Below are 20,721 nucleotides of genomic sequence, written 5' to 3'. Positions count from 1 at the left end.
TCAGCATGGCTTCAGAAACTGTTGTTTCTTCCCCTGAAATCCAGGCTATAGCAACTGGGTCACCTGCGGTTAGGGCGGTGCGCATGGACACCCTGACGGTGTTCCTTGACTCCTGTGTTGCTAAAATAGAGGCCGCACGTGGCAGGAAAGGTGCACGTAAGAGGCCCCTCCCCCCCCCCCCGTCCCCCCCGTCCCCTGGAGAAAGCTCTAAAGCAGACTCGGGCCCTGCCGCGGCTGGAGACCCCTGCTCTGACCTATCAGACGTGGCTGACCAGGACCGTTCAGACAGTGAGGATGATTCCCCTTCTGGATCCGGGCGCGACAGGGCGCTTGTTGGAGCACTTATCACAGCTGTGCGTGATACCCTGAAGATTCAGGAGCCAGCGGATTCCTCTGCTGATGTACCGGTCCCTTTTGGGTCCCACAAGCCAGCACTTTCACCTAAGGTGTTCCCGTATTTGACTTGACAAATTCATCTACAGGGAATGGGGTCGCCCGCAACGGACCTTTTCAGTCCCTAAAAACTTGGCGGTGTGTTACCCCTTTGAGGAAAGCCTTCTCAAAAATTGGTCGGCTCCTCCGGTCGTGGACCCTCCCAGTATCTAGGTTAAATAAAGTAACCACGATTCTGGTTGAGGGGACTTCTGCATTCAAGGATCCCACGGACAGGAAGGCCGAAACAGTGGCTCGTTCCTTGTTTACGTTTGTGGGGTCAGCCGTGCGACCTGTACTGGCATCCACACTGGTGTCGCAGACACTGACTGAGTGGGCAAAACTTTTGCACCGCGAATTGGGAGAGCAGCATGCCTCCCCTGTCTGCGTGGAACTAGCAGACCAACTAGTGCATGGCCTTAAGTACGTTTGACGTGGCCCTGGATACTCTCCCTCTGCTATCCAGGGCCTCAATGTCAGCCGTGGTGCTGAGGTGCCTTATTTGGCTGAAATGCTGGTCTGCTGACCAGGCATCCAAGAAAGCCCTGACGGATCTTCCCTTCCTTGGCTAACGGCTCTTTGGAGCCTCGTTGGATGACATTATTAAAAACGCCACGGGTGGTAAGAGTACACTACTCCCACAGGCCAGGAAGGCTTAGGAGCCACGCTGCAGGCAAGGGCCCTCCTTTTCCGCTCACAATCGGCTTTTTCATCCGCTTGGTGCTTCGGCAAAATGACCCCAGCCCGACAGGACATCCATGGACAGTCAGAAGCATCCCTGGAACCGCAAGCCTGCAAACAAAATTGCTACCGCATGAAGGTTTGCCGTCGGGAGTTTGCAGCCTGTTGGACCTCCCGGTTATCAGACCAATGGGTCTGCGATCTGATTTCCACAGGTTACAAGATAGTTTCTCTCTTGGCCACCAAACAGATTCTTCCCCTCCAGCATACCCACGTCCCGGTTCGCCAGGAGGCCCTGCTAGGCAGTAAGGGGCTTGCTGAATCAGGGGGTGATTGTTCCATTTCCCGGACTCGGAACGCTTCCAGGGGTTCTACTCAAATCTGTTTGGAGGTACCCCTTCCTTCTTGGGAACCACAATCTTGGACTTAAAAGCCCCCAATCACTTTGTAAAAGTGCAGAGGTTCAGAATGGTTCGGAACTTTTCTAGGGGTTCTACTCAAACCTGTTTGCAGTTCCCAAGAAGGAAGGGGTTCAGACAATTTTGGATCTAAAAGCCCTCAATCACTTTGTGAAAGTGCAGAGGTTCAGAATGGAATCAGTTCGCTCAGTAGTCGCTGCACTCCATCAAGGGGACTCCCTGGCGTCTTTGGACATCCAGGATGCGTACCTGCACATACCCATATGCCTTCGGCATCAAAAATTTATTCGCTTGGCAGTCGGGGAAGCCCATTACCAGTTTGTGGCTCTTCCCTTTGGCCTGGCATCAGCCCCCCGAGTTTTTACCAAAGTACTGGCTCCAGTATTGGCGTTGCTGCGACAACACGGGATCGCGATCGCGGGTTACCTAGACGATCTCCTCCTGAGAGCTTCTTCCGCCTTAGAATTGGAGGAGGATTTGGCGATCACCATGCAGACTCTGCAAGAATTTGAGTGGCTGTTGAACTTAAAGAAGTCGGTGGTTTTGCCGACCCAACGTCTGGAGTACCAGGGAAGCGAGGGTCTTTCTCCCCTCAGACAAATTGCAGACTCTCAGATCTGCGGTCAAACTACTAATGAACTGCAAGTGGTCATCACTCCGCTTTTGCATGCGAGTGCTGGGGCTCAGGGTAGCCTCTTTCGAGGCAGGCCCAGTTCCACACCTGAGTCCTGCAGAAGGAGATCTTGACAAAATGGGACAAATCTCCGTTGTCCCTGGATCGGCAGCAAGGTGTAGACCAGAGGTTGGCGTTGAGCACCATCAAAGGGCAAATTTTTGCTTTGGCTGTCTTTTTTTTTTTTTTTTTTTTTTCAGCGACCCCTAGCGTCTCACTCACTAGTGAGTACTTTTGTTCAGGGGGTGCGCCATGTAGTCCCTCCGGTGCGTCCTCCGTGGGATTTAAACCTGGTGTTGGAGCTTCAGAAGCCGCCGTTTGAGAATATCAGGGAGATTCTTCTGTTGACCCTTTCACAGAAGGTGGTCTTTCTAGTGGCCATCACATCGGCCAGGAGGGTTTCTGAACTGGCGGCCTTGTCCTGCAAGTCGCCTTATCTGGTCATCCACAGGGATAAGGTGTGTTGCATCTGCAACCGTCCTTTCTGCCGAAAGTGGTCTCAGCATTTCATATCAATGAGGACATTGTATTACCATCGTTGTGTCCTAAGCCGAAGCACCCCAAAGAGGTGGCTCTTCATGCTCTTGATGTGGTTAGGGCTCTGAAGGTGTACTTGTCTGTCACGGCTTCCTTTCGGAAGTCAGACTCACTGTTTGTTTCTGTGGCTGGTCCTAAGACGGGTATGGCGGTCTCGTCGGCCACCATTTCCAGGAGGATCAGACCGATTGTAGTCCAAGCCTACGCTTTGAAGGGGCAGGTGCCTCCCTTTCCAGTCACGGCCCACTCTACAAGAGCAATCGGAACGTCTTGGGCCTTCCGACACCAAGCGCCTGTCGCTCTGGTGTGTAAGGCAGCGACCTGGTCGTCTGTCCATACACTTGCCAAGTTTTACAAGGTAGACGTCAGTGCATCGGGTGATGCTGTTTTTGGCCGCAAAGTTTTGCAGGCGGCCGTGTAGTTGCTATTGAGTTTTTTTTTTTTTTTTTTCCCTGGTTTTTCGATAAAAACATAGTACTGTTTCATTTTTGCACTGTTACATTACTTCCGCAAGGTTGCGGTCTGGGGGATCACTCCTGTTGAGGATGCCCGGTTTTGTGGTGGAGTTTCCACACACTGCTGTGTTTGTTTGTTTTATTTTGGATGAAGTTTTTTTTAATGCTGTTTTTTTTCCCACCCCTTGTTTGGCAGTGCTTGGGGACGTCCCATGTAGTTAGAGAGGAGCTGTGTCGGTCGGTGAATATAAGAGAAAATAGGATTTTTGTACTCACCGTAAAATCCTTTTCTCTGTAATTCACCGACCAACACAGCACCCACCCCTTTTTTTTTCTACGTTGTACTGCTTGTTGACGTACTGAAGCTGCTAGCAGCAGGAGGAGGGTTGATGGCCCGGGGCGGGATTAAAGTTCTGTGTATTGTGTAACAATTTTGCCTAGTTTCTCCTAATGGTAGGGTATACAACCCATGTAGTTACAGAGAGGAGCTGTGTCGGTCGGTGAATTACAGAGAAAAGGATTTTACGGTGAGTACAAAAATCCTATTCCCTGCCTCGACTACTGCAACACGCTCTCCTCACTGGCCTACCCTTACACAGACTATCCCCCCTTCAGTCCATTCTGAATGCTGCTGCTAGACTAATACACCTTACTAACAAATCTGTGACTGCTGCTCCTCTCTGCCAATACCTTGACTCGCTTGCACTACCCCCGCAGTATACAATTCAAAATACTAACCACAACATACAAGGCCATCCTCAACATCGCCCCCAGCTACATCACTAACCCCACCTACAGATATCGCCCAAATTGGCCTATCCACTCCTCCCAAGACCTCCTGCTCTCTAGCTCCCTTGTTACCTTCTCATGCTCACCTCCCCAGGACTTCTCCAGAGCCTCTCCCATCCTATGGAACTCCCTGCCCCAGTATGTCTGGTCAGTCCCCACCCTGTCCGCCTTTAGGCAATCCCTGAAAACTCACTTAAGGGAAGCCTACCCCACCTCCACCTAAGAACTGCACCTGGGCCACCTCCAGATCACTCCCGGCAGCTATTACCTTTTTGTTCCACCTCACCTTCCCTTTAGATGATTGTAAGCTCAATGAGCAGGGCCCTCCTGTCCCTTCTGTTTTGAACTGTGTTGTAATTGTACCCCCCCCCCCCCTCCCCGACATTGTAAAGCACTGTGCAAACTGTTGGTGCTATATAAATCCTGTATAATAACTGTACTTTTCTAATATCTGAAAAACAAGGACAACAGTACTTTTTAGTTTTATTAGGCTGGAAGACCAGCAATATTAATAGGTGCATCCCTGTGACTGACTGCTCCTGCCTATCAATTCACTAAGTCCATGATTAGAGGTCGACCAGCATATCGGCTATATTTGATGTTTTTTAATCGGCATTGGCCGATTGTGCTGATAGAAAAGGCCGATTTATAACTTCAGCGCGTCTTGCAAATGACTTCTGTAACAGAAGTCAATGCAAGTTGCCTGAAGTTTTCCATGGTGGTGGTTTTTGGCTCTACAGGATTACTCCTTCACAGTAAAACACAGGCCAGGTGTTGAGATGGGGAATGTAGATGCCCTATCCTGTGTTCACTCCTGTTGGGCCACAGGTGTTCCAACCCTGGGGTTGAAACTGGGGGGGGGGGGGGGGAGGATATGTAGCAGAGCGTCCCAGAGAGAGCCAGGAAAAGTGTTTGGGGTTTATACCTCTCCCAGGCTCCTCTCATACATGTTCAGAAACCTGTGATCCATGATCCAGTTCGGGTCTTGGTCCTCTTCCCCAGGCTAATTTAATCTCACCTGAGCAGACAGCCTTTGCTCTCTGCCTGGGACATTCACACACTGTTGGTCTGTGAGGAGAGTAAGGTTCGTAAAACCTGTTAAGCAGCAGGCTTGTTCAGCCTGGTAGTGAGGGCCTGCAGATTGTATAGCTAGAGCCGTGACATGGCTAGGTTTTGTGTTTTGCTACTTTGCCCTTTATTTTGTTTTCTGGAGCACTGTACAGCACCTGTATATGGACTTGTATATACCACAAATAAACACAGCACTGTTGGTCACTTCATTGTATGTATGTGTGTTTTTTTTTTTTTTATCTAAATTATACATATAAGTGAACTCATTGGAGGTTTGTTTTGTTTAATAAATGTTAGAAATTTTCTGTATTACTTAAGGCTGCTTTCACACTGGAGTGGGCAGGCGTAGACTGTAAAACACTGCTAGTTTTAGCGGCTCCTTACCGTCATTTTAGAGGTGCTATTCGGCTGCTAGCAGTGCACTTATATCCCAGCTAGTGCCCGAGGAAGGGGTTAAATGCGCGCCCGTGAAGAGCTGCTGCCAAATCGCATTGCAGGCACTTCGGCAGCGGTGCCCATTCATTTCAATGGGCAGAAGTGGTGGAGGAGCGGTATACACCTCTCCAGTGATGCTGCTTGCAGGACTTTTTTTTTTTTTTTTTTTAACATCCTGCCAGCGCATCGCCTTAGTGTAGTGTTTCTCAATTCCAGTCCTCATGGCCCACTAACAGGTCATGTTTTCAGGATTTCCCTCAGATGAAACGGCTGGGATAATTACTAAGGCAGTGAAACTGATCAAATCACCTGTGCAAAATAATGGAGAGCCTGAAAACATGACCTGTTAGTGGGCCATGAGGACTGGAATTGAGAAACACTGCCTTAGTGTGAAAGCACTCTGGCTTTCACATTGAAATTGCAGGGGAGCTGTTTTGCAGTCACTTTACAGGTGCTATTTTTAGCCCAAAAGCGCCTGAAAAACGCTTCAGTGTGAAAGGTGTCTGTTAGATTTTGAGATGAAGGGGAAAAAAAAAAATCTGCATCATATATTGGCCATCAGCCGCCACGATTTCTAAATATCGGCATCGGTCAGAGAAAAACCCATATCGGTCGACCTCTATCCATGATCTTTTCCAGTTGGTTAACATATACACATTACATACTGGCAGAGGTTTCATTTACTGATAAAAATGGTAACATCCTTAGATTGCCCTTAGTCCAGTGAAACTGGACTTTCCTGCAGTAACAATGTCTATTGTCTTTACATCTCTTCATGGCTTATTTTTAACATGTTTCATGGCAGCACATAAAATTTATACATTTATGAAAAGAAATACAGAGGCTCTTTGGATTACCAGCATAATCCGTTCCAGGTGAATGCTTCTAATCCAAAGCACTCCCATATCAAAGCGAGTTTCATCATAGAAGTCAATGGAAACGAAGATAATTTGTTCCACATTGAGTTCTGTTGCATGCAATACCGCATGTGGCCAGGGGTGGGCGCCGGAGAAACTCGAATACTCGGAGACTGCTCAAATGCACTTGGAATCCCTCGGAAAGGCTCGGGAATAGAGCCTTTCCAAGTGTTATTGGTGCCCCTGCACCTCTGTCCAAATGCGGTACTGCACACCGCAGAGGCTTGAATCCTGCTCGTTTTGCGTGACAACATTCGCAAACGGTCAGCTTGTATTGCGAAACACTCGTTAACCACGTTACTTGCAATCCGAGGTTTCAGCTGTACATCTAGATATAAGGTACACTGGAATCAAAACAGTGTTTTCGTTGTGTAGAGAATATGAACCTCACTACTATTAAATATCCTAATATGTGCAGTGTATAGAAAAGGATCTCAGTAGGCACAAATTGTAAACCTTCTCCTGGATTACACAACGTGTAAGGATCCGTTCATTGACCATAGGAGATCCTGTGTAATAATCCTCCTCCTTTAACCCCTGTGCTAATGAGTGTATCTTCTGATACTTTAGGTGCGGCAGAAACATTTAGAGGGATTGGAATGGCATCTCTTGTGATACTTCTGCTCTTTGCTTTGATCCAGTGGGTTGGAATCCCTCAAAAAGGAGAAGGTCTGTATTTTTTGTATTGTCTGTGTGTGTAAAATATATATGTGTGTGTGTGTGTGTGTGTGTGTGTGTGTAATATATATATACAAATACACATCTATCACCAAGGAAGCTGGGGTGGTTGACTTGCATTAAAATATAACCATAGGTTTTGGATTGTGTGGAGAGGGATAAGAACACCTGCCAGTTTTAAACTTCCTCTGCTGACATTTATAGGTAGACAATATATCTCCTAAACATGTACTGTTTAAGAGATATTTACATTACATGCAGCCAGTGACCTCACTGGCGCATGTGCTCTGAAGGAACGGCCATGGGTTGTTGTTCCTTCTGAGCTCTGTGTCGTGAACGGCGACTCCCACGTACACACGGGGAGAGGCGGCATCTCGACTCCGCCCAGTCAGAGCTATGGTGACCGCAAGAAACTCTGGGGGAAATGTCAGCTGCCTCAGCAGTGTGCGGGTGCCGCTGCAACAGCTTAGTTCTAAGGTAAATATTTAATGATAAAAGCTCATTATGCCTTTGCTTTACAGGTTTCTTTTTTTTTTCCCCCACAGAGTTTTCAACCTCTTAAGGAGAGTCACCCTGCCCATTTGTCCTGTTTTACCATTATCAGTGAAAGTAAAAAAAAAAATTCTGATGGCCTGTGGGTCCTCAAGGGATTCCCTTTATTTGCAGGGATTTTCTCTAACTTCCTGTTTGGCTATGGGACAGGAAGTGAACCGGACTATTAAGACATGGACACAGATGACTAAAAAAAAAAAATCTGACACTGGTAATAACCCTCCCTTGCTCTATCCAAAATGAAAGAAAAATTCCCCCCCCCCCCCCCCCCCCCCCCAAGTGCCCAGTGTCAGAGTGTGTGGGGAATCCTCTCCCCCCACTCGCTGTTACAATCTACAAAAATCACCACTGTGCAGGGCTCTGCCTGGCTGAGTCATCCATTCATGGTGTTCTATGAATGGGTAAACTATAAGTCCCGACAGCCTTTGTGGAGTTACACTTTGCAGAGTGTAACTGCCTGCCTGTATCGGAGATACAGGCAGATAACTTCACAGACAGTCTGCAGGACCATGGCATTACACCTATGATCTGCTGATTGTGGGTGCAATGCTTTACAGGTACCTAACTGCACATTTTTTTTCACTTGCAAAAAAAATATTTATTTTAATTTTTTTTTTTGTAAAAGTGAACTTCTTTAAAATTTTAAATGTTAACCCTTTATTTTTAATAAATTATCTACACTTAAATGGTGGCGCTCTTTGTACTTTTTGTTATGTATTGTTAAACAGAATGTAGAATATATAATCTACATTTTAAGCAAATTGTTGAAAGCTATTTTACTACATACAGTATATAACTTTTGTGAATGGTTATTTATCCATGTTAATGTAGAGTGTGTGTGAACTGTAACTTCTCTAGAGCCTACAAACGAAAGTTCGTACAGGCCAGGCCTTCATTTAGACATAAGGACCCCTTTGTAAAAAGAGGTTAAATTTAGGCAAATTTCCTTGTTGGATTTGATCTCTTCTGCTCTACAAATTTTGTTGAGGTCATAAGTTCACCCAGTGGCAGGTCTAGGGGCTAAAAGGCTAAGACCTTTTACAACATGTGTAAGGTGTGATGGTGAGTGGAATACAATGTGGTGGGTCTTCTATTGGAACTCATGGGAAATCCTTTGTGGTGTTTGCAACATTTCTGTTATATTTACTGTTTGGCTTCACGGTTTCATTGCTGTTTTTATGAGACTTGCATTTTCTAATGATAAAGGGAAGACCCAATCGTGCAAATGCAGAAGGCTAATGTTCTGCATAAATGTGACATTGCACAGGCAAACTGATCATTCACCACTTCAAGAACATGGCCCTAAGCCTTTCATCCTCAGTTATTAGATTACATTGTGTCAATATTTGCACACAAGGTAATTTTGGCAGTGTGATGACCACTGCTTCTCTACATACTCTATACATGATCTGGACTAAAATTGAGCTTATATGTTAAAAATGACTGGTTATCTTTAAAATTAGTCTGTATTTTCTGCATTCCAGGCAAAACAACAAGTTCACATTAATCCTGGCCCTTACAGTTGCTTATACTTTCATTCATTCCCTTGCCATTTTTTTTTTTTTTTTGCCTGAAAAGAAAAATACCTGTTCTTTCTCTTTTATATTAACCGACTGACACAACTCCTCTCTTAGCCATTGGGTTGTTACGCCCACCTTTAGGAGAATACTAGGCATTACTTGTTGTGTAACGCACAGAACTTTCTGGTTCTGTCCAGGAGGCGGTCCCCCGGGTAACAACCCTCCAGCCTGCCATGCAGTCATCATGGCGGGCCCACCGCTCCGTTTTTTTTTTTTTTTTTTTTGGTCTGCAGAAGCTTGGCTTTTTGCGCAAGACGATAGATCCTGTGATCTGCTATCAACAGCCGGCTGGGTGACAGGCTGGTTACCCTTATCCTTGTAGTCTCCCCAGTCTGGGCCATCGAGCGTGTGCAGGTTGCAGCTCCGCGATAGGCTGGCCACAATGAAACCTCAGCTCCAGAGGTGGTCGTGAGCTTTTATGCTCCGGGCCACACATATGACCGGGATACTGATGTCTGCATCAGTGTGTCGGGCCAGCAGCCACCCTGTACTGATCAGTGAGTGGGTCTGTGATGGAATGTCTCCCAGCTCTTCAGGACTGGTAAGTACAGCTCTCCCTGCCTCAGTGGGGCTGAGCAGCTGGGCATTCCCTGAGAGGTCGATTCGGGGGTCCCTCACCTCCCTCTCTCCCTGTCCCTTTCCCCCTCCCCCCCCCCTTCCTGGGGGGATGCTGCTGAGCTGTGTGTGTGTGTGTGTGTGTGTGTGTGTGTGTGTGTGTGTGCCTGCCTGTGCCTGTGCAGAGGCTCTCCGGGGGGGCTCTCACCTGGGGGGGGGGGTTGGCGCTGGCTGGCTGTGTCCTGTTTTCCATGCCCCTGGAAGGTGTCTGTGAGGCTGTGCTTGTGTCCTGTTCAGCGCTGTGTCCACTGCCATTATTCTTCTGTCCCTCAGGGTTCTGCATTCGGTGGCCATTTTATGTGTGGACAAGAGAAAGCATGCTCTCCTGGGCTTCGGCAGCAATTTTCCCTGTGATTTGTCCTATACTGGACGTCGACGGCCATTTTCTAGGAACTTGAACACGTGTTTTTTCAGTGTTTTCTAGCGGCAGCATGTGTTCCTGTGCTGTGGCGGCCATTCTCCCTGTGTTTTATGTCCTTACACTGGATGCTGGGCGCCCATTTTCTTTGAGCCTGAGCACACTACAGAGCAGTTTCAGCGCCATTAGCAGCTACTTCCACCGACACAGGGCTGTTCCCTCTGCACCTGGGAGCCAACAGAGACTACAGGCACTACCTGCTGGATAGCGCAGAACCCCTCAGGGTGGTAAGTCCTGCGGAAAAGAGCCCCTCAGCCAGCAGCAGTAAGGAGGGTGGGACTGTCACTGTCTTAAGTCTCCTTCGGGTGGCAGACAAGGTAGGGTCAGCATGGCTTCAGAAACTGGTTTCTTCCCCGAAATCCAGGCAATTGCAACCATGTCGCCTGCTGACTGCGCAGTGCCCATGGACACCTTGTCGGTGGTCCTTAATTTGTTCATTGCCAAGATGGAGGCACTGCGTGGGCGCAAAGGTGCTAAAAAGCGGGCCCCCCCCCCCGTCCTCTGGGGAGAGCTCTGACGCAGACTCGGGTCCCACTGAGACTAGTGATCCCTGCTCTGTCTTGTCAGATGACGTTGACCAGGACCGTTCAGACAGTGAGGATGAGTCCCCGTCTGGGTCTGTGCACGACAAAGCGATTGTTGGAACACTTATCACAGCTGTACGTGATACCCTGAAGATTCAGGAGCCAGCAGATTCCTCTGCTGAGGCAGCGGCCCCTTTTGGGTCCCGTAAGCCAGCCGGTTCACCCAAGGTGTTCCCGTATCTGGGGGCAGTAAGGGACCAGTAAGGGACCTGCTGAATCGCAGGGTGACTGTACCGTTCCGGAATCGGAACTTTTCTAGGGGTTCTACTCAAACCTGTTTGCAGTTCCCAAGAAGGAAGGGGTTCGGACAATTTTGGATCTAAAAGCCCTCAATCACTTTGTGAAAGTGCAGAGGTTCAGAATGGAATCAGTTCGCTCAGTAGTCGCTGCACTCCAAGGGTACTTCCTGGCGTCCTTAGACATCCAGGATGCGTACCTGCACATACCCATATGCCTCCGGCATAAAAAGTTTCTGCAGTGTGCAATCGGGAAGCCCACTACCAGTTTGTGACCCTCCCTTTTGGTTTGGCATCAGCCCCCAAGTCTTTACCAAGGTATTGGCTCCAGTGTTGGCATTGCTGCGGCAATGTGGGATCGCGATCGTGGGATACTCCTCCTGAGAGCATCTTCTGCCTCAGAGTTAGAGGAGGATGGGGTTATCGCCATGCAGACCCTGCATGAGTTTGGGTGGCTGTTAAACCTAAAGAAGTCGGTGGTAGTACCGACCCAGCATTTGGAGTACCTAGGCTTGCTGCTGGGCTCCAGGGAAAGGAGAGTTTCTCCCTTCAGACAAGTTGCAGACTCTGAGCTGCGGTAAAGCTGTTGATGAACCGCAAGTGGTCGTCGCTTCACTTCTGGGTTCGAGTCCTGGGTCTCATGGTGGCCTCCTTTGAGGCAGTACCGTATGCCCAGTTCCACACCAGAGTTCTGCAGAAGGAGATTTTGTCAAAATGGGACAAATCTCAGTTGACCCTGGATTGGCAGATCCAGGTGAGCCAGCTAGTCAGGGATTCACTGATCTGGTGCCTGAGGTCCCGGGTGCTTCAGTCCGGGAAGTCGTTCCTTCCTCTAAAATGGACCGTGATCACAACGGATGCCAGCCTATCTGGCTGGGGTGGCGTGATGGGGGTTCAGTCGGCTCAGGGCCTCTGGTCGACGAAGGAATCCAAACTGCCGATCAATCTGCTCGAGCTGGCTATGCCTCTCCACTTGGTCGATGAGAATTCAAGGGTGTTTGTTCAGGATCCAGTCAGACAACGCCACTGCGGTGGCATATGTCAATCACCAAGGAGGAACAAGAAGCTCAGCCGCCGCACGGGAGGTCGCTCACATACTTCGGTGGGCAGAGCGACATGTACCGGCTCTGTCGGCCATTTACATCCCAGGAGTGGAGAACTAGCATGAGGACTATCTGAGTCGCCAGATGCTGGACCCAGGAGAATGGGTGTTGCATCCTGAGGTGTTCAGGCTACTGTGGCTGCAGTGGGGCATGCCAGATGTGGATCTTCTGGCCTCCCGTCTCAATCGGAAAGGTGCCAAGATTTGTGTCCAGGACGAGATCCTTGGGCAGACGCGCTGGTAGCTCCGTGGGGTCAGTATCAGCTGATCTATGCCTTTCCTCCGTTGAAGCTACTACCACGTCTGCTCTGCAGAGTGGAAGTCGAGGTGATTCCAGTAATTCTGTTCGCCCCAGATTGGCCTCAACGTCCGTGGTACACAGACCTAGTACGGCTGGTGGCAGACACGCCCTGGCGACTGCTGTTACGAGAGGACCTTCTGTCTCCAAAGTCCGATTTTTCCATTCTGCTTTACCATTGCTGGCTTTAACGGCATGGCTATTGAAAGCCAGGTGTTGAACAGGGGTCTGTCGAACTCGGTGATCCCCACTATGTTGAGAGCATGGAAATCCTCATCCAGGAAGATTTATCATCGTACCTGGAAGGCCTACATCTCCATGTGTGAGAAGAAAGGATGGCATCCGCGCTCCTTTGGTATATCCAGGTTACTGCTGTTTCTTCAGCAAGGAGTAGACCAGAAGTTGGCGTTAAGCACCATTAAAGGACAAATATCAGCCTTGGCTGCGACCTGTAGTCCCTCCGGTGCGTCCACCGCTACCCCAGTGGGATCTGAACCTGGTGTTATCGGCACTGCAAAAACCACCATTTGAGAATATCGGGGAGATCCCTCTCTTGCCTCTTTCCCAGAAAGTGGTCTTTCTAGTGGCCATTACATCGGCCAGGAGGGTTTCGGAACTGGCGGCCTTGTCCTGCAAGTCGCCCTACCTGGTTATCCACAAGGATAAGTTGGTGTTGTGCCTGCAACCGTCTTTTCTGCCGAAGGTGGTTTTGGCGTTTCACATCAATGAGGACATTGTGTTACCATCTGTGTCTTAAGCCGACACATCCTGAGGAGGTGGCCCTTCATGCTCTAGACATGGTTCGGGCTCTGAAGGTGTATTTGTCTGCTACGGCTCCCTTCCGGAAGTCGGACTCGCTGTTTGTTTCGGTGGCTGGTCCAAAGAAAGGCATGGCGGTCTCATCGGCCACCATTTCCAGGTGGATCAGACAGATTGTAGTACAAGCCTATGCCTTGAAGGTGCAGGTGCCCCCTTTCCGGTCACGGGCCACTCCACAAGGGCAATCGGAACATCTTGGGCCTTCCGACACCAAGCGTCTGTTGCTCAAGTGTGTAAAATGGCGACCTGGTCGTCTGTCCACACGTTTACCAAGTTCTACAAGGTAGATGTCAGTGCATCAGCTGATGCCTGTTTTGGCCGCAGTTTGGCAGGCGGCCATATAGTTGCAATTGAGTATGCATTATTTTTCTTTTTTCCTGGTTTTTCGATAAAAATGCAGTACAGTTAAATTAATGCACTGTTGCATTCCATTCTGCAGGTTTTGGTGCGGTTGTGGGTAGTTACTCCTGTTGAGGGTACCCTTGTTTAGTGGTGGATTCTTTCCACGCACTGTTTTGTTGTGGGTAAAGTTTCATTAGTTCCAACTTGCCATGGTGGATGAAGTTTTTTTTTTTTTTTTTTTTGTTTTTTTTTAATGCTGTTTTCCCACTCGTCGTTTGGCACTGCTTGGGGACGTTCCCAATGGCTAAGAGAGAAATTGAAAAAGGTGCTAATAAAACACAGATACAAAATGGCCAAAACCTAACCCCATCCTAAATAACGAAATAATTAGAAAACCCTAAATCTCTGTTTTGTGTGCAGTGGCGCCCGTTTGATCCCACCGGCTTACGTTGCTATCTGGAGACCAGAGAGAGGGGGTTCTCTTCTTCTTCTTTTTTTTTTTTTTTTTTCGCGTGGTCCTTTACCCCCTTGTTCGTGTTGGTACTACCCCTATTCCTTATGTTCAGCATACACAACCTGGATACTGTACTGGTTAGTGGTGTTTTATTTTTATTTTTTTTCCCTTTTCTTATCTATGGATAATAGTCTCTACTGATTGTTATATGACTGAGATGTCGCTATATTAATTTCAATTCGATTTTTGTTTCAATCTCTTATTTCCAACTTCTGATTACTGTTTTATGTGAATTATACATACCTCTGATGAAGAGAATTTATCTATTTAAGATCTCGAAACGCATTGGGCTTTTTTCCTTCGTCCACTGTAATGTACTGTAAAGCATTTGGATTGTAGGAGAACTACAGTAACAGAGGAATGAGCTATGTCTAATTTAATAAAGTTTTTGTGTGATCTTTTTTATGTTGTGTAAATATATGAAATCTGTATCGTAATATTTGTCAACACTGTATGTGCTGTTATCTTATTATAATTAAAATTATATGTTTTATTATACTCTGTATATTTTCTTGGCCCCCTGCCCACTTTTAAAGTCCTTTCTCTAGAGGAGACAACCTGGTTTTCAAATTATATATGGCTAAGAGAGGAGCTGTGTCAGTCTGTAAATATAAGAGAAAATAGGATTTTTTTGTTACCGCCGTAAAATCCCTTTCTCTGTAATTCACTGACCGACACAGCACCCGCCCCTCCTTTTTCTCTTTACGTTATACTGCTTGTTGACATACTGATGACTGCATGGCAGGCTGGAGGGTTGTTACCCGGAGGACCGCCCCCCTGGGCGGAAATGGAAATTTCTCTGCATTACAGAACGAGTAATGCCTAGTATTTTAAAGGTGGGCGTAACAACCCAATGGCTAAGAGAGGAGCTGTTTGTTGGTGAATTACAGAGAAGTATTTTACGGTGAGTACAAAAAAATCCTATTTTTTTGAGTGTAAGAGCATGTGACCTTCTCCTGATGCTTTCCTACTCAGGCACCCAGCCCTGTCACCTGGGGGTGAGGAAAGCATCCTCAGCTGTATGTAAACTCCAGTGGGATCAACTTGGTCCTTACAGGAGGGCTTCTCCTCACTCCCATGTGTGAATGGAGTGGGGGTGGGGGGAGATTGAAGTGAACTTATTTTACTACTCTATCTGAAAAACTTTAAGATTTAAAAATCTGTTCTGCAGAAGTATCATCAAATTCAATACCGTTACTTAAGGATGCAGAATTGGTCCTTGAGACAATAGGTCCTCCCTCAGAGGAAGGAATACTGGAGAAACTGTGGCCTGAAGAAGAAAACGCCAAGATCTCTTGGGCACTATCGGGATCAGATTTGTTCTTTCCTGAAGAAAATTCTGAAGGAATTTTGGAATTGGTCTTTACGAGGGAAAGACCTAACAAAGACTGAGAGGCCAAGGGCATCCATCTCTAGAGCCGCAACCCTTGGATTGATAGAAAAAAAACCTCTTACTTTTTCTCTGGGAGGCAAATGGATCCACCTCTGGCTGCCCCACATGTATCTACCAGGAAGGAGAAAACTTTTGGATTAAGGGGCCCTTCGTCTTGCAACACCTGAGGATGATTAACCACTTGCTTACTGGGCACTTAAACCCCCCTCAGTCCCAGACCAATTTTCAGCTTTCAGCGCTGATGCACTTTGAATGACAATTGCGCGGGCATACAACACTGTACCCAAATGAAATTTTTAGCATTTTTTTCCCACAAATAGAGCTTTCTTTTGGTGGTATTTAGTTACAGCTCGGAGTTTTATTTTTTGCTAAACAAACAAAAAAAGATGCAAAAAAAAAATAAAAAATAAAAATCATGTTTTAATAGTTTGTTTATAAAATTTTGCAAACGGGTCATTTTTCTCCTTCATTGAAGTGCGCTGATTAGGCGGCACTGATGGGCTGCATTGGTGGGCACTGATGGGCTGCATTGGTGGGCACTGATGGGCTGCATTGGTGGGCACTGATGGGCTGCATTGGTGGGCACTGATGGGCTGCACTGGTGGGCACTGATGGGCTGCACTGGTGGGCACTGATAGGCATAGTTAAGGCGGCACTGATGGGCACAGATAAGGCGGCACTGATGGGCACAGATAAGGCGGCACTGATGGGCAAAGATGGGCACAGATAAGATGGCACGGATGGGTGGCATGGATAAGTGGCACGGATGGGCACTGATAGGTACCACAGATAGATGGGACTGATGGGCACTGATAGGTGGCACTGATAGGTGGCTCTGATGGGCGGCACTGCTGGGCACTGATGGGCGGCACTGCTGGGCACTGATGGGCGGCACTGCTGGGCACTGATGGGCGGCACTGGGGTGCAGCACCTTTTGAGGCAGATTGTGGGCACTGTGGGTGGCACTGTGGGCACTGACGGGGGGCACTTACTTTTGCTTTTACTTTTACTTCAGGATGGCACTGCGGGAGGCAGGTGGGCACTGGCAGGTGGTCCCTTGTATTGATGGCCGTGATCGGGACTGATGTCCCGATCACGGCCGCCGGTGATCGGCTTTTTTTTTTTCTCCTCACGCTGTCAGCGCCAGGAGGAATAATAGCCGATTACCGGCTCCGTTCTATCACATGATCAGCTGTCATTGGCTGACAGCTGATCACGTGATAAGGGGTCGGGATCGACCCCTTGCACGGATCGGTGATCAGGCGAGTCTCATGGACTCGCCGATCACAGAGCGCGCCCCTCAGGGGGCGCGCAGGCCGCTCGTACACGGGACGACGTCAATAGACGTAGTCCCGGAAATGTAGGTCCGCGCTAATGCCGTCATTTGGCAATAGCGCGGATCCCAAGTGGTTAAGGAAGTCTGCTAGGATATTCTATATGCCTTTTACGTGCTTTGCCGAAAGATGGCAGATTGACTTCTGCCCAATCCGGAATGTTCTGAGCCACTCTTTGCAGGGCCATGCAGTTTGTACCTCCAGGCTTGTTGATATAACCCACTGTGGATATGCTGTCAGAAAATTTAAGATAAGGTCCCTTCGACATCTCAAACATTTCATAGCTCACTTGACTGCCATCCACGCTTTACAATTTGAGGAGGCTTTGGCTTTGCTTTTGGACCACTGTCCCTGTGCTACCTGGCCATTTAGGGGAGATTCCTACCCCTAGTAGCTTGTATCTGTTATTATTCAAGAGACTTGCCGACTCCAAAGACAGCTCTTTTGTGCCCGAGATCTTCTCCATGATGGGGCTCATTTGAGTCGTCTTGGAATCTTTACAAGGCTGTTGAGGGTCTCCTTGGTGTCATCCCAAACTCTTAAAAGGAAAAACTGCAGGGCTCTCTGGTGAAGACAGGCCCAAGGAACAGCTGTAATGCACACAGTCATTAGTCCTGCCGCTGCCATGACCAACCTTCTAGAAACCAGCTCTTGTATGCAGCAGTGGTATCGGTTGGTCTGTCTTGAGGATATTTTCCTCTGGGAGAAAGAATTTCTGATCTCTGAAATGAATGTTGTAACCCAGATATTTGACTACCAGAGATGAAATCATGGTTGACTTTCCACATAATTTTAACATCCTAGGCCCTGGAACCATTTTTGCTCAAACAAAAGATCTATATGTAACTTTTCTTGAAGGGGAACAATGAGCAAGAGGTCATCTAGGTAAGGGACAATTGTGACGGCTCTCAATCTTAAATTCGTAATAAATTGAAAAATTTTAACGTAATATATTGCAGCTTACCAGTCGTTACTTGTGGTGGCTGCATTAGGTTTATTTTCTTATGCTTTCTTCCCCCTCTGTTTTCAGCTGGTGATCAGGCTAGTAATGCAACTCCTGTATTAGAGTGCGTTCACTTCAGATGAAGGAGCACAGAGGCACCTTTTGGACAGCAGTAAAGTAATATTAAAGGCTTGTGGTTTTTTTTGTTTTTTTTTTCTGGTTTTTGTTTGTTTTAAAATAAAAATTTTTATATTTACCTGCTCTGTGCAATGGTTTTGCATAGAGTAACCCTGATCCTCCTCTTCTCAGGTACCCTGCTGGAGCTCTTGGCTCCACCCCCTCCCCCACATGCACATTGCTGGATCTAGATCAGAAAAACTGAATGTGACCTGACACAGACGCAAAGACAACTTGGGGGGGGGGGGGCTGTGGGGGAAGCTGTGTGCAAAAGGTTTTTACACTGTTGAATAGAATGCCGTAGTTTTCAAATTGGCGGCCCTCCAACTATTTTGGTACTACAAGTCCCATGAGGCATTGCAAGGCTGATGGTTACAGGCAGAGGCATAATGGGACTCGTAGTTTCGCAGCAGCTGGAGGGTCTACAAGTTTGACTCCCCTGCAGTAAGGTAAGCATTCTGCCTTTAGAACCACTTTTAAAAGGAAAATGAATGCCGCCACCACATGTAAGAATTGGTAAATTGCAATATAATGTTAATTTTTGGGTTTAATTAACACTTTAAGGGGGCTAGGGCTTCCCCAAAGATCTTTGAAAACATTCTTGTGCAGAGGAGAGCCCAAGAAGAAAAGCCCTCCGTTGATGATAATCTTCACTGCAATCCACAGACAAGTGTATAGGAACATGAAGTCAAGCATCCTTCAGATCTAGTGTGGTCATGAAACAATTGGACTGAAGGATAGGCCTGATCGAAATGATCGACTCCATGCAAAACCCCTATTTTATGGACCTGTTGAGAGGCTTTAGATTTAAAATCATTCAACTCTGCTGAGAGCTTCTTTACAACAAAGCTATGTGACTAAAACTTGTGGCTCCTTTCTTGTTAGGGAACAGGCACTAACACTGATCTACTAACTCCTCCACCTATAGACACAAGGCCTTCGACTTTTTAGGAACCCTGGGCAGCTTGGTCACCAAGAAGCTCAAAAGCAGGGGCCAATCAAACCTCATGCTGTAGCCTCTTATGTTCAAGTCTACAATGAATACATTGGAAGTGATTTGTTTCCATTGTGGGGACACACCCGCTAATCATCCTCCGACTGGAGAAAATGAGTCCTTGAGACTTGGCGGGCCATTATGGCCTGTCCAGTGCTTTTTTTTTATTTTATTTTAATTTTTTTAGGTTGCCCTTCTTATTCCTGTTGGATCTGAAGTCTTTGGCCACAAAAATACTTATTTCTTGCCCTGCTTTTCTTCTCTGGAAACAATTTCTTGTCGATCTCCAAAACTGCCTGAAGATCAGGCCCAAACAGCCGATCCCCAGAGCAGTGAGGGCCACATGGAGGCAGAATTCCATGACCAGGTCTTGGGCTTAGAGAGTCCACCTAGCCGAATTTATTAAGGCTGATGATGTGAACGACATCATCCAAAAACCCTACTGCTTTAAAAAGTAAACAAAACAAATTCAAGGGCTGGTTCTAGGAGTATCAGCTTTCAAATTTGATTGCTAGTGGGTAAGCCATAATTCTAGGTTCCTGGTCACACAAGTAGAGGCTAACCGAGGCTTGAGATTGAGATGGCAGAGTCCCAGGTTGTTCCAAAGATGTACATGATCCTTATCAAAAAATCTCCTTTTTTTTAAACTGTTATTAAAAAAACAAAACAAAAAAATGGATTTCTTCTCTGGTTCCGATCAATTCCAGCTGGAAGGTGTCTGACAGTCTTACTGTATGTCCTGAAAAAACTCTGGACGACTTTGTGTGCAGACCCTGGTACATCAGGTTTGTTATGCTGTGGAGGCAAGTGTGGAAATGTATCTTCTCTTCTTATCCTGCTGGCATTTTCATGAGACAGGACATTAACTGCAACAGACACCCTGATGACGACAAAAATTTGGACAAGGGGTTATAACTCTACACTCTTTGTGTCCAGAAAGACTTCATGTACACAGGTGTATTAAAACACTCTAATCTATGGAGTATGGAGCTGAGAGAAAAATCCAACCTAAAAGAATGGGCATTTAGAAGCCTGCGCACATCAATTAATTTTCTCATTCGTTCATTGATGGACACAGCCTTCTTATTCAGAACCATAGGGTTATATTGCCTCCATAGGAGTAGGACTAGGCAGAACAAAAAAAACAAACACCTGGCTATGCCCATGGGCCATCCTCAGTCAGTATATAACATCCTCCCTGCTCTAAGTATTCAGTTTTTTTTCTGCCTAGTCAGGAGTAAGGACCTGGTTCCCTACTGGGATTGCTAGTCCTGGGAATTTGTTTTTTGTTTTCTTTTTCCTGGATTTTTTTTCCAGTGAGAACTACAATCAACTGTCGGGCTGGGCGACGGACAGGATACATCTAGAGGGTCACCCCAGTCTGGCCAGCGAGAGTGTGCAGACCTCAGCTAAGCGCTAGGTTGGCTGTAACATAGCCCACTGGACAGCGGCTGGTCCTGCGAGTTAAGTCTCCCGAGTTCGCATACGACTGGGTCTCGATCTGTGTTCCTCATGGTTGACGGCCCCCCACTTCTGTAGCGAGGAGGATATGTCTGGGAGCGTTATCTGCACACTTTTCTGGAGCGGTAAGAAGGGGCCCCCCGTCTCTCCTTTCTTGGAGGGGTGGGGGGCGCGGGTACTCCCTGGGGTGGTCGGTCCCTCCGGAGTTCTCCTCTATCCCCCCTCCTTTCCTTCCCGGGTGGGGTCCTGGCTTCTGGCCTAGGGGCTTTGAG

General features: G+C 47.5%; 1 protein-coding gene across 5 annotated transcripts in view; it reads left to right on the top strand.

Annotated features, from left to right (window-relative positions):
- The window catches only part of MFSD6 (major facilitator superfamily domain containing 6), a 138,213-nt gene that overhangs the window by 96,469 nt on the left and 21,023 nt on the right, over nucleotides 1-20,721 (top strand). For all 5 annotated transcript variants that reach the window (XM_077448672.1, XM_077448671.1, XM_077448673.1 and 2 more), the window contains exon 5: nucleotides 6,980-7,078. In XM_077448672.1, coding sequence (XP_077304798.1) covers nucleotides 6,980-7,078 — 99 coding nt within the window. The remainder of the gene's footprint in view (nucleotides 1-6,979; nucleotides 7,079-20,721) is intronic.

The sequence above is a fragment of the Lithobates pipiens genome, unplaced genomic scaffold (assembly GCF_037356315.1).
Source record: "Lithobates pipiens isolate NorthernLeopardFrog02 unplaced genomic scaffold, aLitPip1_a1.2 Scaffold_22, whole genome shotgun sequence".
NCBI lineage: Eukaryota > Metazoa > Chordata > Amphibia > Anura > Ranidae > Lithobates > Lithobates pipiens.
The sequence above is the reverse complement of the archived record's forward strand: the minus strand, read 5'-3'. Positions and strand labels throughout refer to the sequence as shown.